The sequence below is a fragment of the Argopecten irradians genome, chromosome 1 (genome assembly GCF_041381155.1).
Source record: "Argopecten irradians isolate NY chromosome 1, Ai_NY, whole genome shotgun sequence".
In the NCBI taxonomy this organism is placed as follows: Eukaryota; Metazoa; Mollusca; class Bivalvia; order Pectinida; family Pectinidae; genus Argopecten; species Argopecten irradians.
In genome coordinates, this window is record NC_091134.1 from 10957574 (window position 1) to 10974537 (window position 16964).

General features: G+C 33.0%; 2 protein-coding genes across 3 annotated transcripts; both read left to right on the top strand.

The window, feature by feature from the left end:
- Positions 1 to 1456: 1456 nt before the first annotated feature.
- LOC138328064 (uncharacterized) lies at positions 1457 to 16928 on the top strand. Its single transcript, XM_069275069.1, has 8 exons — positions 1457 to 1699; positions 2755 to 2782; positions 4190 to 4333; positions 5040 to 5323; positions 14634 to 14664; positions 14884 to 15027; positions 15632 to 15877; positions 16753 to 16928. Exons 1-8 carry the CDS (start codon positions 1697 to 1699, stop codon positions 16779 to 16781), a joined length of 909 nt encoding a protein of 302 aa, XP_069131170.1. The 5' UTR covers positions 1457 to 1696; the 3' UTR covers positions 16782 to 16928.
- Positions 9735 to 13748, top strand: LOC138317476 (calmodulin-like). Of its 2 annotated transcripts, none has more exons than XM_069259169.1 (5): positions 9735 to 9935; positions 10504 to 10537; positions 10982 to 11134; positions 11441 to 11689; positions 11923 to 13747. In XM_069259169.1, the coding sequence occupies exons 1-5, from the start codon at positions 9933 to 9935 to the stop codon at positions 11958 to 11960; spliced, it is 477 nt and encodes a 158-aa protein (XP_069115270.1). In that variant the 5' UTR covers positions 9735 to 9932; the 3' UTR covers positions 11961 to 13747. The 2 variants fall into 2 exon arrangements, with proteins under 2 accessions (XP_069115270.1, XP_069115278.1); XM_069259177.1 differs by lacking the exon at positions 9735 to 9935 and adding an exon at positions 10301 to 10353 and having other exon boundaries at positions 11923 to 13748.
- Positions 16929 to 16964: the final 36 nt, after the last annotated feature.

The window sequence follows — 16964 nt, forward strand, 5'->3', positions numbered from 1 at the left end:
TTTCCCTCTTACAGTAGACACAGAATTAGTTATAGACTACATATATTTAGACATAATTTTCTGAGAAGATGAAGAGGTCTCAATTCAACCATGGTAAAAAGCATACATCTATGTGGTATTCAGAGATACATGTGCATATGTATTCTTAAAAATCAAGACTGATGTATAATACCTTTGCCGGTGATGTAGGCCAAAATCGAAAACAAAACTGACAAAATATATATCCGCTTGCATATGTTGATGATAGGATGCTGAAGTCAGATGTGTGCCCTTTAAAATAAAATCAAAACAGCACTAATCATGTGGGTGAAACTAACCAATCAAAAACTGGGAGACAACTCCGTTTGGCATAAATGAGCGTAATAGAAACGTTATAATTGGGGCTTTAAAGATACTGGTAGATAAATAGTGGGGGATAGATAAACCAAATAATGGCATTGTTATTATTCACTTAATTAAAATTACTTGCAAAATAACTTAATGTTTGAAATCTTCCTGTATTTTAGCAGATCGTAAGGAAATTATGTGCATGTCATATTTCATGGCTTAACAGCTATACAGCGGCTATATGTCAACGATTGAGGAAAATCAAAAACAAAATAGAGTTATACAAAGAAATATGCATTACAAGATGGCTATACATTGTATACAAGTTGTAAAACATTATAGCATCGATGTTTCATAGGGTTCAATTCAAATAACGTTAGAATGTCATTTGGTCACCTTAATTCAGAGCAACCACTAAGACGAAATTGAGTTTTCAGACGTTGAAATTAATAAGACGGACTTGAAATCGCTATTGACTCTGAGCGCGTTAACGCGAAAATGAATAAAATAAATGCTTTAGTAAAACATTTTCTGTTTTTAAAAGACATGTTTGTTAAAGATGCTCCACCGCTGACAAATGGTATTTTTTCACTATCAAAAACAGGAGCAAACGATTTAGTATTTTCCTTCAGTTACAAAAGTTACTTACTTTACACCATTACCACCATTGAAAAGTTTAAGCTTCTAATTTTACTTCAAGTTAAAAATATGAAAAATAATTAATTACATCCCGAAAAAATTCCGTGTCACTATATCCTATACGGAATAAAGTACTGATTGCGCATGCACCAAAGGCAAAATAAATTATTTCATATTATTTTTTGTGTTAATTAGACATATATATACACGAGTAAACACCAATTATTGTTCAAATGATGAATATCATTTATGCTATGACGGCGGTGGAGCACCTTTTAATGTTTGTGTACCATGTTTATACATGAATGTAGTTTTGTCGTCATTTGACACTTTATATCTAACGATGAGTTTAGTATGGCGTAATTTGTAGGGTACGTTGATGTACATATAATGGGACCGTGGCTAACTTTGCACGTGGATAGATACGTTCTGCTTTGTGAAGATCAATTCTTCTTATTGTTATTCTGCCAAGAGCTGGCAATTTTAAAGATAATTCCGAAAACATTATCTAAACCCATTGAAGTGTTACCAAGTGATTGTTTCAATGTTATCTATCATGCAGATAATCATTTAAACTTAGGCACTGAGCCGTTAGTATACAACAACAACTTAAATGCCTTTATTGAAATGTCGGCCATATTGTAAATTGTATTACTCGTTATTTGAAAACTTGACGGCAGTGTACGTGGCTATCGCCCCTGATTGGAACTTGTAGAAACCTTGAGATAACATGGTAAGTGTTTTGGACTGGAATCGTGGATATTCTGGGCTTTTTGTAACTCACATATTATCATGTGGAACGTTTACTGGATAAAATATTTTTGTAACTTGATGGAATAAACAAGGCGTTTGCTTGATCAAGGCATCCGAATTTCTATATCCATGTCGAGAAATATTTATTCTCCACTACTTCCGCCTTAGATTTTTGTTGGTTTTTTTTAAAAACAACCAATTACGTTGATGATCATGCTAAATTGAAGTTTATGACGAATTTGCATAATATTAACTTATATTTACAGTTCACTCATCTCGATTTACACGTATATTTGTATGGTGTGTGTCCAGTAAAACATAGGACGCTTACCCTTCTGTAGCCCCTGGTTCAATTATCTTACAACATTTGAAGAGTCTCTTTTCAAATCTTTATTTTGTTAAGCCATGGTTTAACATTCGAGATTATTGTATTATTCTAAAATTACTATGACCATAACCATGGTTTAACATTCGAGATTCTGTTATTATTCTAACATCACTATCACCATAGCTTTCCTACTGCACACAATTATAATGTCAGTGGTTGATACCCCATTAAGAGGCCGGATTAGCCTGAGTTTCAGAGGAATATTGTAGTAGGATGTTCATGATGGATAATCCTTGAATTTAGAATTAGGCCTATAATACGAGGAAGCACTTGGTTCATGATGACTTACGTTTATCCTTATATCGTTGAATACTCATAATATTATCATAATCATCACTGGATGGTAAGGAAATCTTTCCTACTTACCTTTGACAAGGTCATTCTACAATCCCGTTCGGCGTACATGTTGTTACATTGACCTGAAACTACTCAGAATATGTTATATAAAATATTAGATAATCTATAATTCATTGTATGTTAAGACTATCGCCACTTTCATAATGTGCAAACTAGTATCTCTTTAGCCGAAGGCAGACCAAGAACAAAATATAGTGAGGAGGATGTACGAAGATTTGCCTATGAATTCATATATTATATAGCTTTATTGTTTCTTTTTACCATTTTATTTCTTTTATTTCTTTTAACAGGAAACACTCTCCAGAGAACAGGTGGAAGGTAAGAAACTTCATGCCTATGAATGTAGGATTTATATATATATATTTTATTAGTACATAACGTGACGTTTTCTCGCGTTTTTATTGGCTCAGCCCCGGGCACTATTTAGCCATAGTCCCGGGACTATTGCTTCCCGCGGGACAATGGTTAGGGGCGCTTTTTGATACGAACGTCATATTTACGAAAATGACGTCACTGTCGCTCTCTGCGTTGTTCACTGACAAACAAGCTGTGTGCGGACAACATTTTGCAAAACATAAATGTCACTGTTTGGAAACATGAATACTGACAAATTTACAAAAGACAGCAGATCGAACTGAGCAAGCAACAAAATATGCAGTGAGTATTTTCAAAGATTTCTGCCTGGCAAAATGAATATAGACGCCTCCCATGACATTTCCAAACGTTAGACGTGGCCGCACTCGTTTAGATAAATTGTTATTGGTGATGGTGCATAATTGTTTGTCCTTATCATTTTTTCAATTCGTTATGTACTAAAACATTATGCATTCTTTTGAGGGCACTATGGTCTTATGGTGTTGTCTTGTGATGGCACAGTACCCTCGCCTCCATGACATTCCTCGACAACACGATAAGACCATAGTGCCCTCAAAAGGAGGTAATAATGTTTTTAGTACATAACGAATTGAAGAAAATAAATAAATTATAGGACAAACTTTATGTACGATCAAGAATAACAATTTATTCAAACGATTGCGGCCACGTCTAACGTTATGGTAGAAATGTCATGGTCGGAATCGCATACAATTTTCCAGGCAAAAATCTTTGAAAATACTCACTGCATATTTCGTTTCTTCTTCAGATCTTTTCTATTTTGTTCTTTTGTAAATTCGTCGGCATTCAAATTTCCAAAACGTGACATTTGTGTTTTGCAAAACGTTGTCCGCTTACAGCTTGTTTACCATTGAACAGTGCAAATAGCGACAGTGACGTCATTTTCGTCAATATGACGTACGTAAAAAAAATCGCGCCAAACCATAGTCCCGCGGGAAACCATAGTACCGGGACTATGGCTAAATAGTGCCCGGGGACTGAGCCAATGAAAATGCGAGAAAAAGTCACGTTATGTACTAATGGTTCAAAGTCATCAAAATAAATATGTATAAGCATAATTTTTATTAAATAGCAATTTTTCAAATTATTTTGTACACTAATTTTATGGAGAGGATATTTTTCAAGTTTAATTTCAAATAAAGCTTTTACATTAATTTTACGAACATGAAAAGGGTACCAGTTTCCTACATTTAGATTTTGAGCTGAAATTCACATTTTGGAACTTCATTTGAGGTTATTCGATTTTTTAAAATAGAACATTAGTGATCAAGAAATATGTTATTAGACTGTGGTTTGATGGACCTAGATACAAAAATGCTATAATCTTTCCAGAATTCAAAGAGGCCTTCAATCTGTTCGATAAGGACGGGGATGGAAGGGTGTCCGCTAAGGAACTGGAGACAGTGATGAAGTCGTTAGGACAGAACCCATCACAAAAGGATCTCATCGACATGATTAATGAAGTGGATTCTGATGGTGAATATCTCCTCATTGTCTAGATGTATACATGGAAGTCCCTCGTTTCTTTTTAAAGTTAGATGTGACATCACTGGACAAGAACGTTGACAAGCTGTCTTTTTTCTTCGGTAATCATGTTCTATTCAATGGACATATTCTATTGGAAAAAACGTAATATTTGATACATAAACTGTGAAAAACATTCAACTGGATAGACAAACATGTTTGAAGCTTTATAAAAATTAGTTCCATCACAGATTTGTTGCATTGTGTAAACGTCCTTGTTTTTATACTTTATGTAGATCTAGATGAAATATATATATATATGATCTTAATTGAGTGTGGATTTCATATGAGATGTTATGAAACGAGTCTAAGATTTTTTTTTTCGAGCCTTGGCTTCGAGACGTGTTTCATAAAATCTCATATAAATTAAATACAAATTTTAGATACTTTTTATCACATAATTACAAAAACCTACATTTTAAAACATCTCACGTCAAAATATATTGCGAAAATCCAGCGGCGGCCGCCATTTTGTTCGAAATTCTGACGTTATGTCATTTTTCAGACAATGAAAATTGCTCCAGGTCATCTTACACTTATGAAATATATGTGAAAATATTATAATGGCGAAATCACTGGACACAGGCAGATAATGTGATAAAAGTGTTTCAGATGTATTGCTAAAGAATGTGCTTTTAAACTTTTCATGTGTTGACAGGAAATGGTACTATTGAGTTTTCGGAATTTCTCTGTATGATGCAGAAGAAGATGAACACTGTAGATGAAGACTCGGAGTTATTACAGTCATTTAGGGTGTTTGATAAAGACGGTGATGGTCACATAACGAAGCAAGAGCTCAGAGAAGTGATGACCACACTAACACAAGGGGAAGAACTGACAGAGGCGGAGCTAGACGCCATGATGGCCGAGGCCGACAGGGACGGGGACGGCAGGATAGACTTTGAAGGTGTGTGTGGTGTTGGGGTTAAATATCTCCAATGTGTATGCGGAGGAGGTTAAAGATTTTAAAGAGGTGAATGGCCTTTGCTCTTTAAGTTTGTAATATATCTTTAGTGCTTAAAATAAATGCTCATTATCTTTTTTTTTAATTATAACTATGATATATAATAATCAACTCATATGCAAACTTAAAGTGAGTGACTTAAATTACTTTTTAATCCGGGTATTTTGGACATGTTTTGGCGGGGGAGGGGGGTGTTGGTTGTTATGTTTGTTGTTGATTTCTTTTATATTTTGTATTTTATGGGATGTTATTATTATTATTTTAGCTTTTGTCGAAACAACGTCTTTGAAAACAATATATCCCCCGAAAATATATATAAAAATGATAATGTTCTGTTTTCATTGCAGAGTTTACCTTTATGATGAAGCAGCAATGACGGTTTATGTGATGTATTATGCCTGATATATATAGTGGAATTCACAACGATAATGACATATAGGCAATTACAGTACCATCCGGAATCTGGATACAGGACGACGCCGTAGGTCGATAATGTACATATTTATGGAACACATTGTTTCAGTTTAAAGTCATGATTTGTAAATAATTTGTATTGTTTGCGGAAGATCATTTTTTCATTAATCTTTAAGGTGTTTGTATTTATTTTCACTGATAGCCAATAAAAATACTGATATAATTATTAGAAATTAAAACATGGTTTATTAATTTTGTATAGTTGTTTTTGCCTCATGTCCATAATTTTTATTGCCCGTTGACATTGTCAAGCAATACATGGACATGCATGGAGCGCAGTCATTTAACATATAATGCAGTCCTATGTTTTCATATCTCATTCGATAGCGAGCCCAAGTATAATCAATAAAGAATTAAACCAAGTCTCATTCTGTCAAAGAGTCAATGAAGTAGCTTTTTTAATCAAAAGTTTCTATTTTTTTCAAAGAATTAGTGTATAGTTAGTGTGTAATGATATATCTTATTTCAAAGCCTTTGTATAAGTGGATTAAGTAATCTGCCTCGAGGATTATATCTCATCTGAGAGGAAAAAACCTAACGGTCTAAATGTCATGTTTTGTTATGTAATCCACAGCTATATACTAAGTCTAAAAAGTAAATACTTTCAAAGATCAAACCAGAAGTAGTAAATTTTAGATAAATATTTTGGAGTAACCCTTGAGTCAGAGGTTAAATGGGTTTTTATGTTATGAACAACTTTGATAAATAACTCATTAAAGGAACTAAAATTCATTTTTAAAAGAGATACTTTATTCCAGATCTACAAATTTTGTATTCTTCCAATTTTAGAAAATATATGTGAGTTTTGGATAGTTGTTTCTCTCAGATTCTATAAAACTAGAATAGCACAACGTGAAGCAATTCCAACTCGATTTTAAAAATGTTTCGAACTTCCATCTTTATATTGTATAAAAAAATGAAGGATTATTTTCGTAACATTCGCATTTTCTCTAACATCAAAGAACAATACTATCATATGAATTACAGGGATCGATGAACCGCAACATTAAACCTCGGCCAATATCTCCCTGCAGATATAAACAAACCGCTCTACATTATAAGAAAACGGCTTTTCAACACTTTCTGAAATACGCAAAAACTTAATCCAGTTAATCGAATGTCGATTCTGTAAAACCAAATTATTTCCATTGACTTCTATTGATACTATTTTTTAGTTTAAACATATTTCATTTTCAAAACAAAAGACAAAGGGATAAGGCAAAAGTTATTACAACTTATAATAGCCTTCTCCTTACATACAATGACGAGACAAGATACAATAATTTTATTTCATATGTTACGCTTATTTCTATTGGTTAGATCTTTGAGGTTATTTTTCCATAGACAAAAAGAATTGTAAGTCACGTATTATGACGTCATTAGAACAAACGTTTTCGCGGGGAATTTTAAAAGCGGCACAGTCATTAACCAAAATGAATTATTGGATCAATTCGCCTCAACTCCATTTGTTTTATCGTAAACGGAAGTAAAATCATGGAAATATATGCCTAATCAGTACCTGATTGAGTTATCTGAATTAAATTATAAGCATTATTCTCAATATCTTTTGGGGTTATGAAGTCATAGGCAAAAAACGGGCGGACATTCTTTTTCATAGACGCGAATATCCTTCCGGTTTTTGTCTAGTGGACGGACGGAGTCTATGAAGAATGTCTTTCCGTTTTTTTACTATGACTTCATAACCCAAAACGATTTTGAGAATAATGCTTAAATAGACCTAGACAATATAAATAACATTAAATACAAAATTAAGATTTTTATAAAATCAAAATCTTTTGCTGGACTTAATAAATTGATGCACGTGTCTGAAAATACTTTGGTTTATATGATCAGCATATAGCTCGCTGCCACATAGTAAACCTTTCACATTTACATCAACTTTCAAGTTTATTAAGTTATCTAGTAATATAGTTCTGCCATTCACATACTTGCTAATGAAGATGATGATCTAGTCGCTTCATCCAATGCGAGTCATTCAAAATAGGAAGAGAAGAAGGTATAAAAAGAAGATTTAGTTAAAGAAAGTCTGTAAAGAGGAATTCTATAATTACTGTTAGTCCTTAAAGCATAGCTATTAGTATCGCCGACTTTTGGAGGAAGGGGTGAATGGAGATAGTTTGGTGCTAACTTATTATCGATTTTGTAGACTAAACAAAGTTTTCTTCTTTTGCGTCTCCTAAAAAGAGTCTCAAGGCCCGTTTCCGAATATAAAGCTGAAACAGTTACGTATGAAGGTAAACCAGTAATAATTCTTGCCGCTTCACGTTGAGCTATTTCTAATTTTATAGAATCAGATACCAAACAACCAGATCCCAAAGCTCACATGTATTTTCTAAAATGGGAAAAATTAAAGGTTTGTAAATATGGAGTAGATCATCCCTTTTTAAAAATGAATTTTAATTTCCTAAACATGTTAATTGTTTTCATAGCAGAGTGATATATAGAGTTCATGTGATCCCCATTCAGCATTTGAACTAATTGTTACACAAGGTGTCTATGTTTGTTCGTAAAGTTTAAGAATTTACCATCAAATACGATATCAAGGTCTTCGTCAAGTTCTTCTGACTTAGTAATAAAAACCATTTCTGTTGTTCAATATCTTGACTGGAATATGAAGAAGAAAGGAGAGATGTATCGTCAACATAGAGTTGTGAAACTGATTCTAAAGTGTTTACAACATCATTTATAGAAATCGGAAAAAAATAAAGGCCCCAGAATCGAGCCTCGAGGCATTCCTGTTTCAATAGTACCTAAATGATAAGAAGAGTTGTTAACAAAAACTGTTTACGATTTTCAAGATAAATTTCAAGCTATTTCAAAAAGATACCCGAAAAACCATATTCCCTTAATTTTACAAATAGTCCTCGATGCCATACACGATCAAAAGCTTTAAAGATATCGTAGAATATTAAACAAATTGGTACTAACAACTATGCTTTGAAAACTAACAACAATTATAGTTTTTTTATACTTCCGTATATGGAAAGATTTAGATATATTGTAAATTTGCGAAATTATTAAACTCTCATACAAGACCAAACTTCCAAAGCAAACTATGCAACAAAAACAGTGGATAATGGCGGTAAGCATTTTCTGATGCAATGTCCAGCATTACTCCAGAGTAGAGATATCTTGCTGGACCAAACTGTGAATATTGTTTGTTGAAAATTATGTGCAATATGATAGGCTAGGATAACACACGAAAAGGGTTCATTCTTAAAGGAAGGAAAGATGAAGAATGGGAGAACTTAAAATTATCTTTTATAAGAAACATGTCAGTGAATTTTGAAAAATGTTTGGTATGGTAGCGAGAGCTATATTCTGACCATATATTTTTAGACACGTGTTTTCAAATATTAACTCTAGAAAATTATTTTGATTTAATGTAGTTAATCTATCAATAATATATCGATATCAATGTGTTTGTCTCATTGTCTGGTACGAGAAAGTGACGTTTATGGCGCTGAAATAATAATAATAATAGCCAAATCCTTTTGTCATTTATGTTTGACAATGGAATATGTTCATATTAAACAAAACACCAAAAGAATTGGACAAGCATACCTCGGTAGTCGGCTTGATACATTTGTGAATATATTTGTTTTTGTATACTCTTTGTATAGCCAGATAGAGAAAATTTAAAAGCATTTATTTAAAATTTATTTTTCAGTTAAAATAGGGAAACTTATGAGTCTCGTACATAACTCGTTAACATATAAATATATCAATATTGAAGCGACGAATCGTAAAATGAAATTAAAACGGCTTAAAATCTCAGAGGAATAAAAATATTAAATAAAAAACAACGAAAAATATCATCACGTGTCGGCTATAATTGTTAGTAGAACATGTTGTAGAACTACCAATGGGTCTTTTGTTCTCAATTACAATAACAGTTCATTAAAGGTAGTCTTTTCAAACGCGACCAACTGCTCATTTGGTAATACATATATATGACTATCGATGGATTTACCGTGCTTACCGTTTTGACCTGCCGTAAATATTTACATGTACGTGGAGGAGATTATGTGATTTCCTCATATATCAGTCCTGACTGTGACTACCGATCCTAGATTTTATACTACTGAGGAAATGGTAAGTTACCACTAAGCCCATGATACATGGTATACCCTTTTATTATATTATACACAAAGCTATCAAGGCTCTGCTTAAGTTGTGTTTTACATAGAGTTGTACAAAAAGGAACTCAAATTATTAACAACTTGAAAACTTACAATGAATTCATCATCAATGCCATGATGTATGTACGTGTAAGATTTATGTAGCTAGCATCAATACTTTTTAAATGTTGCCTTTCATCATATTCCATTGTAAATTGGTCTAAGCTAATGAGCTAATTAAATAAGTTGCAATCACATTGCATATCGATCCGGAACACGTGGTTTCTTTCTATTCCGTAGATACAGTCAATATTTGTAAAGGCCACGGGATTTCGTATTATCCACAAACAATGTAACAGTAATATGTTTAGTTGGGACCAACACATAACATGGTATTTGTGTCATTCGAATGTTTGATAAAACGGGTTAAAATTTATTTCAAAGTCTTTTATTAGTATCTATTAAGATAAAAAGTAATTTAAAAAACAGTTCACATTATGCGTCTTGTCACGTATTAACGATTTTTTGTGATTTTTTTTCAGACGAATCCAAAAGAACTAGAGAAGGAAATAAACGGTAAGGCTGAATTGTTTACAAGTTTGTGTTTTGGTGGATATTTTATTTTCGCTATATTTACGTTTCACTGAAATCCTTCAAATTCTCAACACCAGCGAAATATTCAGAAACTCACTGACATACCTAAGAACGATTACACCGAAGAATTCCTCTAATCGGCGAACCGCAAAATATAACTTCCGCGAATAAAACTCGTAAAGAAAGTCGCGAAATATTGACCAGCGATCTAGAAATTGGTTTACTTCAAAGTGTTGTTATCTCGAAGTATTCTTCAACCTCCAATGGTAGAATGTTACACCTCTAATTGACAATGCATGACCATGTTTCGAATTTCTCTTCTTGTTTATATAAATCCAACAATGATAATCAGTGGAGAGATAATTATTGGTAATTTATTCCAAAACTTCGTGAAGATATCGTGGTAATTATGGATTTTCTTTACAGCCATGAAGGAAACCTTCTCCTTACTGGATGCATATGGAACTGGTGCCATTGCTATTGAGGACATGGGTTTAGTCATCCGCTCCCTAGGGCACTATCCTTCCGAGGCCCAGATAAGGGATCTACAGCAAGCGGCAGGGGAATCTGATGAGAACGGTTTGTAAATTGCTCTCAACAAAACTGGATAGAACAGAAAATTGCCCCTCCTTTTTAACCCCCATAACTCACAAGGGACACCGACCTGACCTTAATCGTATGTCATATCATGATGTCCTAAACAGCCACCAGAAGGCCCAAAATTGACACTCCTCCTTTGTTTTATTATTTTTTATGTTATTTTATTGCGTTCTGCAATGCTTCAGTTCCGGGGAAGTTGGCATTCCTCTAGCGAAAACTATATTTCTTTAATTGTTGTGTTCGTATCAAAATGCTACTATATATTTCTAAACAAATATTTTTCAGATACCGGACGTGTTTCATTTCCAGAATTTTTATCGTTGTATACATCATTTAAAAAACTTATCCCAACAAATGTAAACCACGTAAACGATATGAAAGCAGCCTTTCAGACACTCTATGGTGGCAAAACGATTCCTGTTGATCATCTTCGTCGGATACTGTCGAACTGTGGAGAACAGCTGGAAGATGAAGAAGTGGACGAGATTCTAGAGGATGCAGATGTCGATGAACATGGAAACGTTAATTACGAAGGTAAAGTTTTAATCCTTTGGTTGCAGATTCATTACCTAATCTTTTTCTTATCCAGTCAAAAATGAAAACTCCTTTATAAAATATTGGACCTAAAATGCGAACAACAATATATTTCAGTTTTATTATTTTTTATTTATTTATTCATGCTTCTGTAGAGAGATTTATATTTTTACATGTTCCTTGGTTTTTTCAAACGATTTTAATTATATTGGTCAACATTATTTCTATTTCAGATTTTATCAGGAATTTTGTAAACAGGAGAGGAACTTGAATTACCGACGTTGGAAGGCAGTATAGATAGGCTGATTGGACGTGGACAGTTTCCATCGTAACAGAGTCACGATTACAGAAAATGTGCGCTCTATCACGGACTCGAGTTTAATTCAAACCTTGCTTGTTTACGTTAACATTCAACGGGTGATGATAAAATTACAGCTAACGTGAAATGATCATTGCGTTTACAAACACTTTCGTTGCGGTTGTTGTGGAACCATGAATAATTAATAAATAAATTTTAAAAAAATGATATTGAATTATTTGAAACTCCAAACCACGAACATTCTATTTATATAGTATATATATTAAGACGTTCATGAAGGACTACTTTGCATTGACAAAGTTATAAATTGTTGTTGATAGATGATGATTGTTTTATCTTTAGACTTACTAAAGACTCCAAAATTTGACACTCAAATATGCTATTTTTACAAAAGAGTTTAAATGTTACCATAGTGTTAAGACAAGGAGATCTGACTATAAATATAAATGAAATCAGATTTCGTTGGTAATATGTCAATTTGGAGAATTTCATTACCTATATTTACATTTACTTGTTAGTTCTTCTATATAAACTAACCAAGGCAAAGTGAAGTATATGACGGTAAAACTGACACCCAAAACATGACTATTATGACGTCACTCATGTTGATGTGGTGACGTCAACTGATCACCGTCAAAATGGCTGTTTCATCTCTTGTGGATTAAATCGTCGTTGATAAACGATTTTCCTGGTCTAACTAAACAATGTTAATGCAGAAACCCTAAAATGAGTTGATAATGTAAATATAAGCATTAAACTATCTTCTATATAGATGCAATAGCTTTTCAAACAATCATCTCATAATGCGTTAGCGCACATTATGAAGATTGTCTGCAAAGTTGTTTTTTTATATGGACCATAGATGCCATAGGAAGATAGTTTAATGCTTAATTAAGTCTCGTGTGAGAAAATAGAAAATAGCAGATAATTATTATGTTGATAATTTTAGTTATCCAATGAAGAGGTGGATTGTTTTTGTAGTGTCTTCCACTTTCTACCCACTTCATATGCGAATGACAAGGACATTACTACAAACGAGACACGAGTCATATCCTAATGATATTATAATGTCATATAGTCTTCATAAAATATATCAAATACACACACTAATTACTAAACGATTACACCTCTTTGAAACTCAGATTTTTTTGTTTTACCTGATATCTACTATAATCGTAAAGATGTGACGTCTTTGTTACCAAGAAATCAACTCTAGTAAATAACACTCGCTGGTATGTCTGAAGTTGTGCCGTTTTTGTTTCATACTAGTTTATATCATTGTGATCGGGCAGCGGTGCTTAACAGATTTATTGTGAAACAGTAACACAGTAAACAGCCAATGAATTATTTAAATGCACTTGGCGGGATGGCCTACACAATGAGATTTAATCTAATTCAACTGATCACCGTTAGGATACTTAGTGTAATCAGATACTGTTTTATTGTGTGTCGGGTAGAAGGAACCACATCGTAGTATATCGACGTACTTTATTTTTTTTGATGAGAACGAAATTTTCACTGCACATATAAAGTCAACAACTTTATGTTTGTAATGAAATTTTCACGGCTTATAGAAAGTCAACGATTTTATTTTTGCTATGAAATTTACATTGCATATAGGAAGTCAATTTACTTTATTTTTCTCACGAGACAGAAATTTTCACGGCATATAGAAAGTCAACTTACTTTGTTTTTAATGAGAAACACGAGAAATAAATTTTCACAGCCAATTGAGAGTCAGCGTTCTTTATTTTTCTAATAAGAGAGAAATCTTGACAACATATAGTATGTCAACGTACCGTATCAGATGGCCATTCCCTAGTTTGTCACAGCTTTAATGTCAGAACGCAATTGAATAGAAATGGTGTTTGTTTCCGAAGGAACTCCTCTTTAAGGCCACTGAAACCTGTCCAATACAATGTGTTGTTTAAAACAATGGAGTTTTTAGAAAGCAGATATTCATTTCTATTCACAATATTCACGTGTACTTAACTAAAATCGAAGACATTAAGTCATACGTTGTTTCTAACAATGCCTCCGCATTTACCAGCGATGCCATCCTAAACGACGTTCATATACTATTGTGTGAGTATCACAGCACATTTCCGCCATCTTACCAAACGCCGGGAATGTTATGGACAAACCATGGTAAGTAATATAGTGTATTTGTTGATGTATTGGTGATGTAACTTTACATATGAATAATTTGGTTGTAGACTGGAATGATTGCTATGTATATCTCTGTGGTAATCTATTATTTTATGAGAATCTTAAATTATGAAATAGGACAGCTGCGGATAGTTAGTCTCTCTGCAATGTTGTGTGTACATTTATTTAAGTAGGGGTAAATACTATTCTGATTAAAAAATATTTGTATCAAGGAGAAATAACATAAATTTGATATGTTGTGGGGAGATCGAATATTGCAAATAGTTCTTGCAAATGAATAAGTCATGTCTGAACTGAATCTTTTTTTATGTCTTTAACACATAAAAAATAGAAAATATAACAAAGGAAAGTTCGCATTAGTGGAAAAAATAATATTTTCCTTATCATGAGTGTGTGCATATTACCATGTACATATAAATAATATTAAAGTCTTAAGATATTATAATTATTTTATAGGCCAGCCAATTAACAGATAACCAACTAGCAGGTACGTATGTCATATACATTTATCATAAATTGTAAATCTACTTTAAATGTACATCGTCTCATTATTCTACCATATCAAGTATTTCCGAATGTTATAAGGCAGGTAATTAAAAATGAATTTCCGAGAGAGCAAGTAAACAAACACAATCTTTCAAAAAATAACAAATCTATTGGATGCTTTTAAACACGTTTCGTGATCATTTTTTTTCTTCTTTTGAAGAATTCAAAGACACATTTAAACTATTCGATAAAGATGGCGACGGAACAATTGATTCCAAAGACATGGGTATCTTGATCAGGTCCCTGGGAGCCGCGCCGACAGAGGCACAGCTTAAAGACATGATGAAGGATGTGGATCCAACAGGTGGTTGTCTCCCTTGTATTGTTGTTGTTTATATTAACCAAGGAGATATGATTTATGACAATAAAAATATCTCTAAAATCAAGGATATTTTTGATAATAAATGGTATAAAATAAAACTACATCTATGACGTAGTTTATGACGTGATGAAGCTAAAACTGTTTTTTGATAGAATAATTTCACTGACGTTTGATTATTTAGTTTGGGTTAGTAATATCAATATCGAAACATATAATTATTAACCTGTTTCGTTTTTACATTCATTAATCAAGCATTTAGTCAATCATTCAACCATGCATTTATCAAACGTTTATTCGATTCATCCATTTATCTGATTATTTATTTTGTATCTAATAATGACTATTTATATTATTTTTTTCTATGGATTTTAGATTACGACCGTTATCTTCCATTAAATCCATTGAATTTATTATTTTTACATATTTCAATATTATCTGTAAATTCATTATTTTCCTGTCTTTAGTACAGTTTGTGCTATAAATAACTATTATAGTCATATACATTATTGTTCGAACAGGCCATGGTACTGTGGACTTTCAGGATTTTTTATAACTATTATAGTCATATACATTATTGTTTGAACAGGCCATGGTACTGTGGACTTTCAGGATTTTTTAGAATGCATGATCCGCTTTCTCCCTGACGGCCATGACGAAGAGGAAGAAATACTACAAGCATTTCAGACGTTTGATAAAGATAAAAACGGACTGATTAGTGCCAGAGAAATTCGTCATGCTCTTGTCAACTTGGAGGAAAAACTAACGGACGAAGAGGTGGACGAATTGTTAAAGGAAGCTGACCCAGATGGTGACGGGTATATCCGGTATAGTGGTAAGTAGCGTAGCAATCAGTTTGTAAAACAAGTCACATCTACTTATTCACATCTGGCCCCAGGATCATGAAACGAACTTAAAAGTCTATAAATTGACTTAAATTTAGGATCACGAAATAAAACTTAAGTCTAAAGTAATTTTTTTGTCTTAAATCTTAAGACTGCCTCGAGGCAGACTTAAGCCCGAAATTAGTCTTAACTATGGCGGACATCATAAGGCTAATCAACCGATTACGCGAGCGCGAAGAAAGGACAGTGGTTCGTCCGAGAGTTTCGCTAAGCACGTTTCATGTTCCATTTAAGATTGAAGTCTCAGCTAAGAAAAAAACTTTAAACTTAAGTTATGTTTTGTCTTAGACTTAAGTTCGTTTCATGATTCTAGGGCTTGGTATCAGTTACAGTTATTTGTGTTTATTCGTCTCGATATCGTCATGAAATAAATGTTACAAATTATAGTAGCAGATAGGAACAAAATTCATTGCGTACTGAAAATGTATGTGTTTACCATAATTCACTGACATTTTGGAAGAAATTTGCTCTATGGTTTTTACTAGCAGATCACATTAAGTAATCAAGCAGTTGTGTTCTCTAGCAGCTTTACGGCAAGTGTTTGACAAAATTTTAATTTTTACACAAGCCAATACATCGTTGATGGACTTGCTATGACAAAAAGTCTAAAAAAAAAATCAAACTCTAATCAGGCTTGTAAATTCCGATTGCATTTCTTCTACTGAATTTGTTTCCGTTATGAACCTATAAGACGTCCAAAGAGAATATCTGACGAAAGATACAGACGATGATCTCAGTATGTAAACATTTTGAACAAGTCGAATAGTATATAAATACATCCTTACAATAATCTGCTTTTTTCCAGAGTTTGTGAAAGTCCTTGCAGACGTGTGAATGGGTTTTCGACATGCCGACGCTACTTGTTACATAATATAACATACTGTTTCAAAGGATTCCAGAAATGAGGAAAGCTCGATTCGTTCAGAGATGCCATTTCATGTTACGTGTTTTAAACAGGGCACATTAAAATAATTATCAGGTTTTTTGTTTTTATTGTTTTTGAAATATGTCGCATTT

Bases quoted from the DNA above. Each gene is read 5' to 3' on its own strand.
- LOC138328064 (XM_069275069.1), top strand. The intron at 15,028-15,631 runs GTGGTTGTCTCC...TTGTTTGAACAG, and splicing joins GAAGGATGTGGATCCAACAG to GCCATGGTACTGTGGACTTT. The intron at 15,878-16,752 runs GTAAGTAGCGTA...GCTTTTTTCCAG, and splicing joins CGGGTATATCCGGTATAGTG to AGTTTGTGAAAGTCCTTGCA.
- LOC138317476 (XM_069259169.1), top strand. The intron at 10,538-10,981 runs GTAAGGCTGAAT...TTTTCTTTACAG, and splicing joins ACTAGAGAAGGAAATAAACG to CCATGAAGGAAACCTTCTCC. The intron at 11,135-11,440 runs GTTTGTAAATTG...AATATTTTTCAG, and splicing joins AGGGGAATCTGATGAGAACG to ATACCGGACGTGTTTCATTT.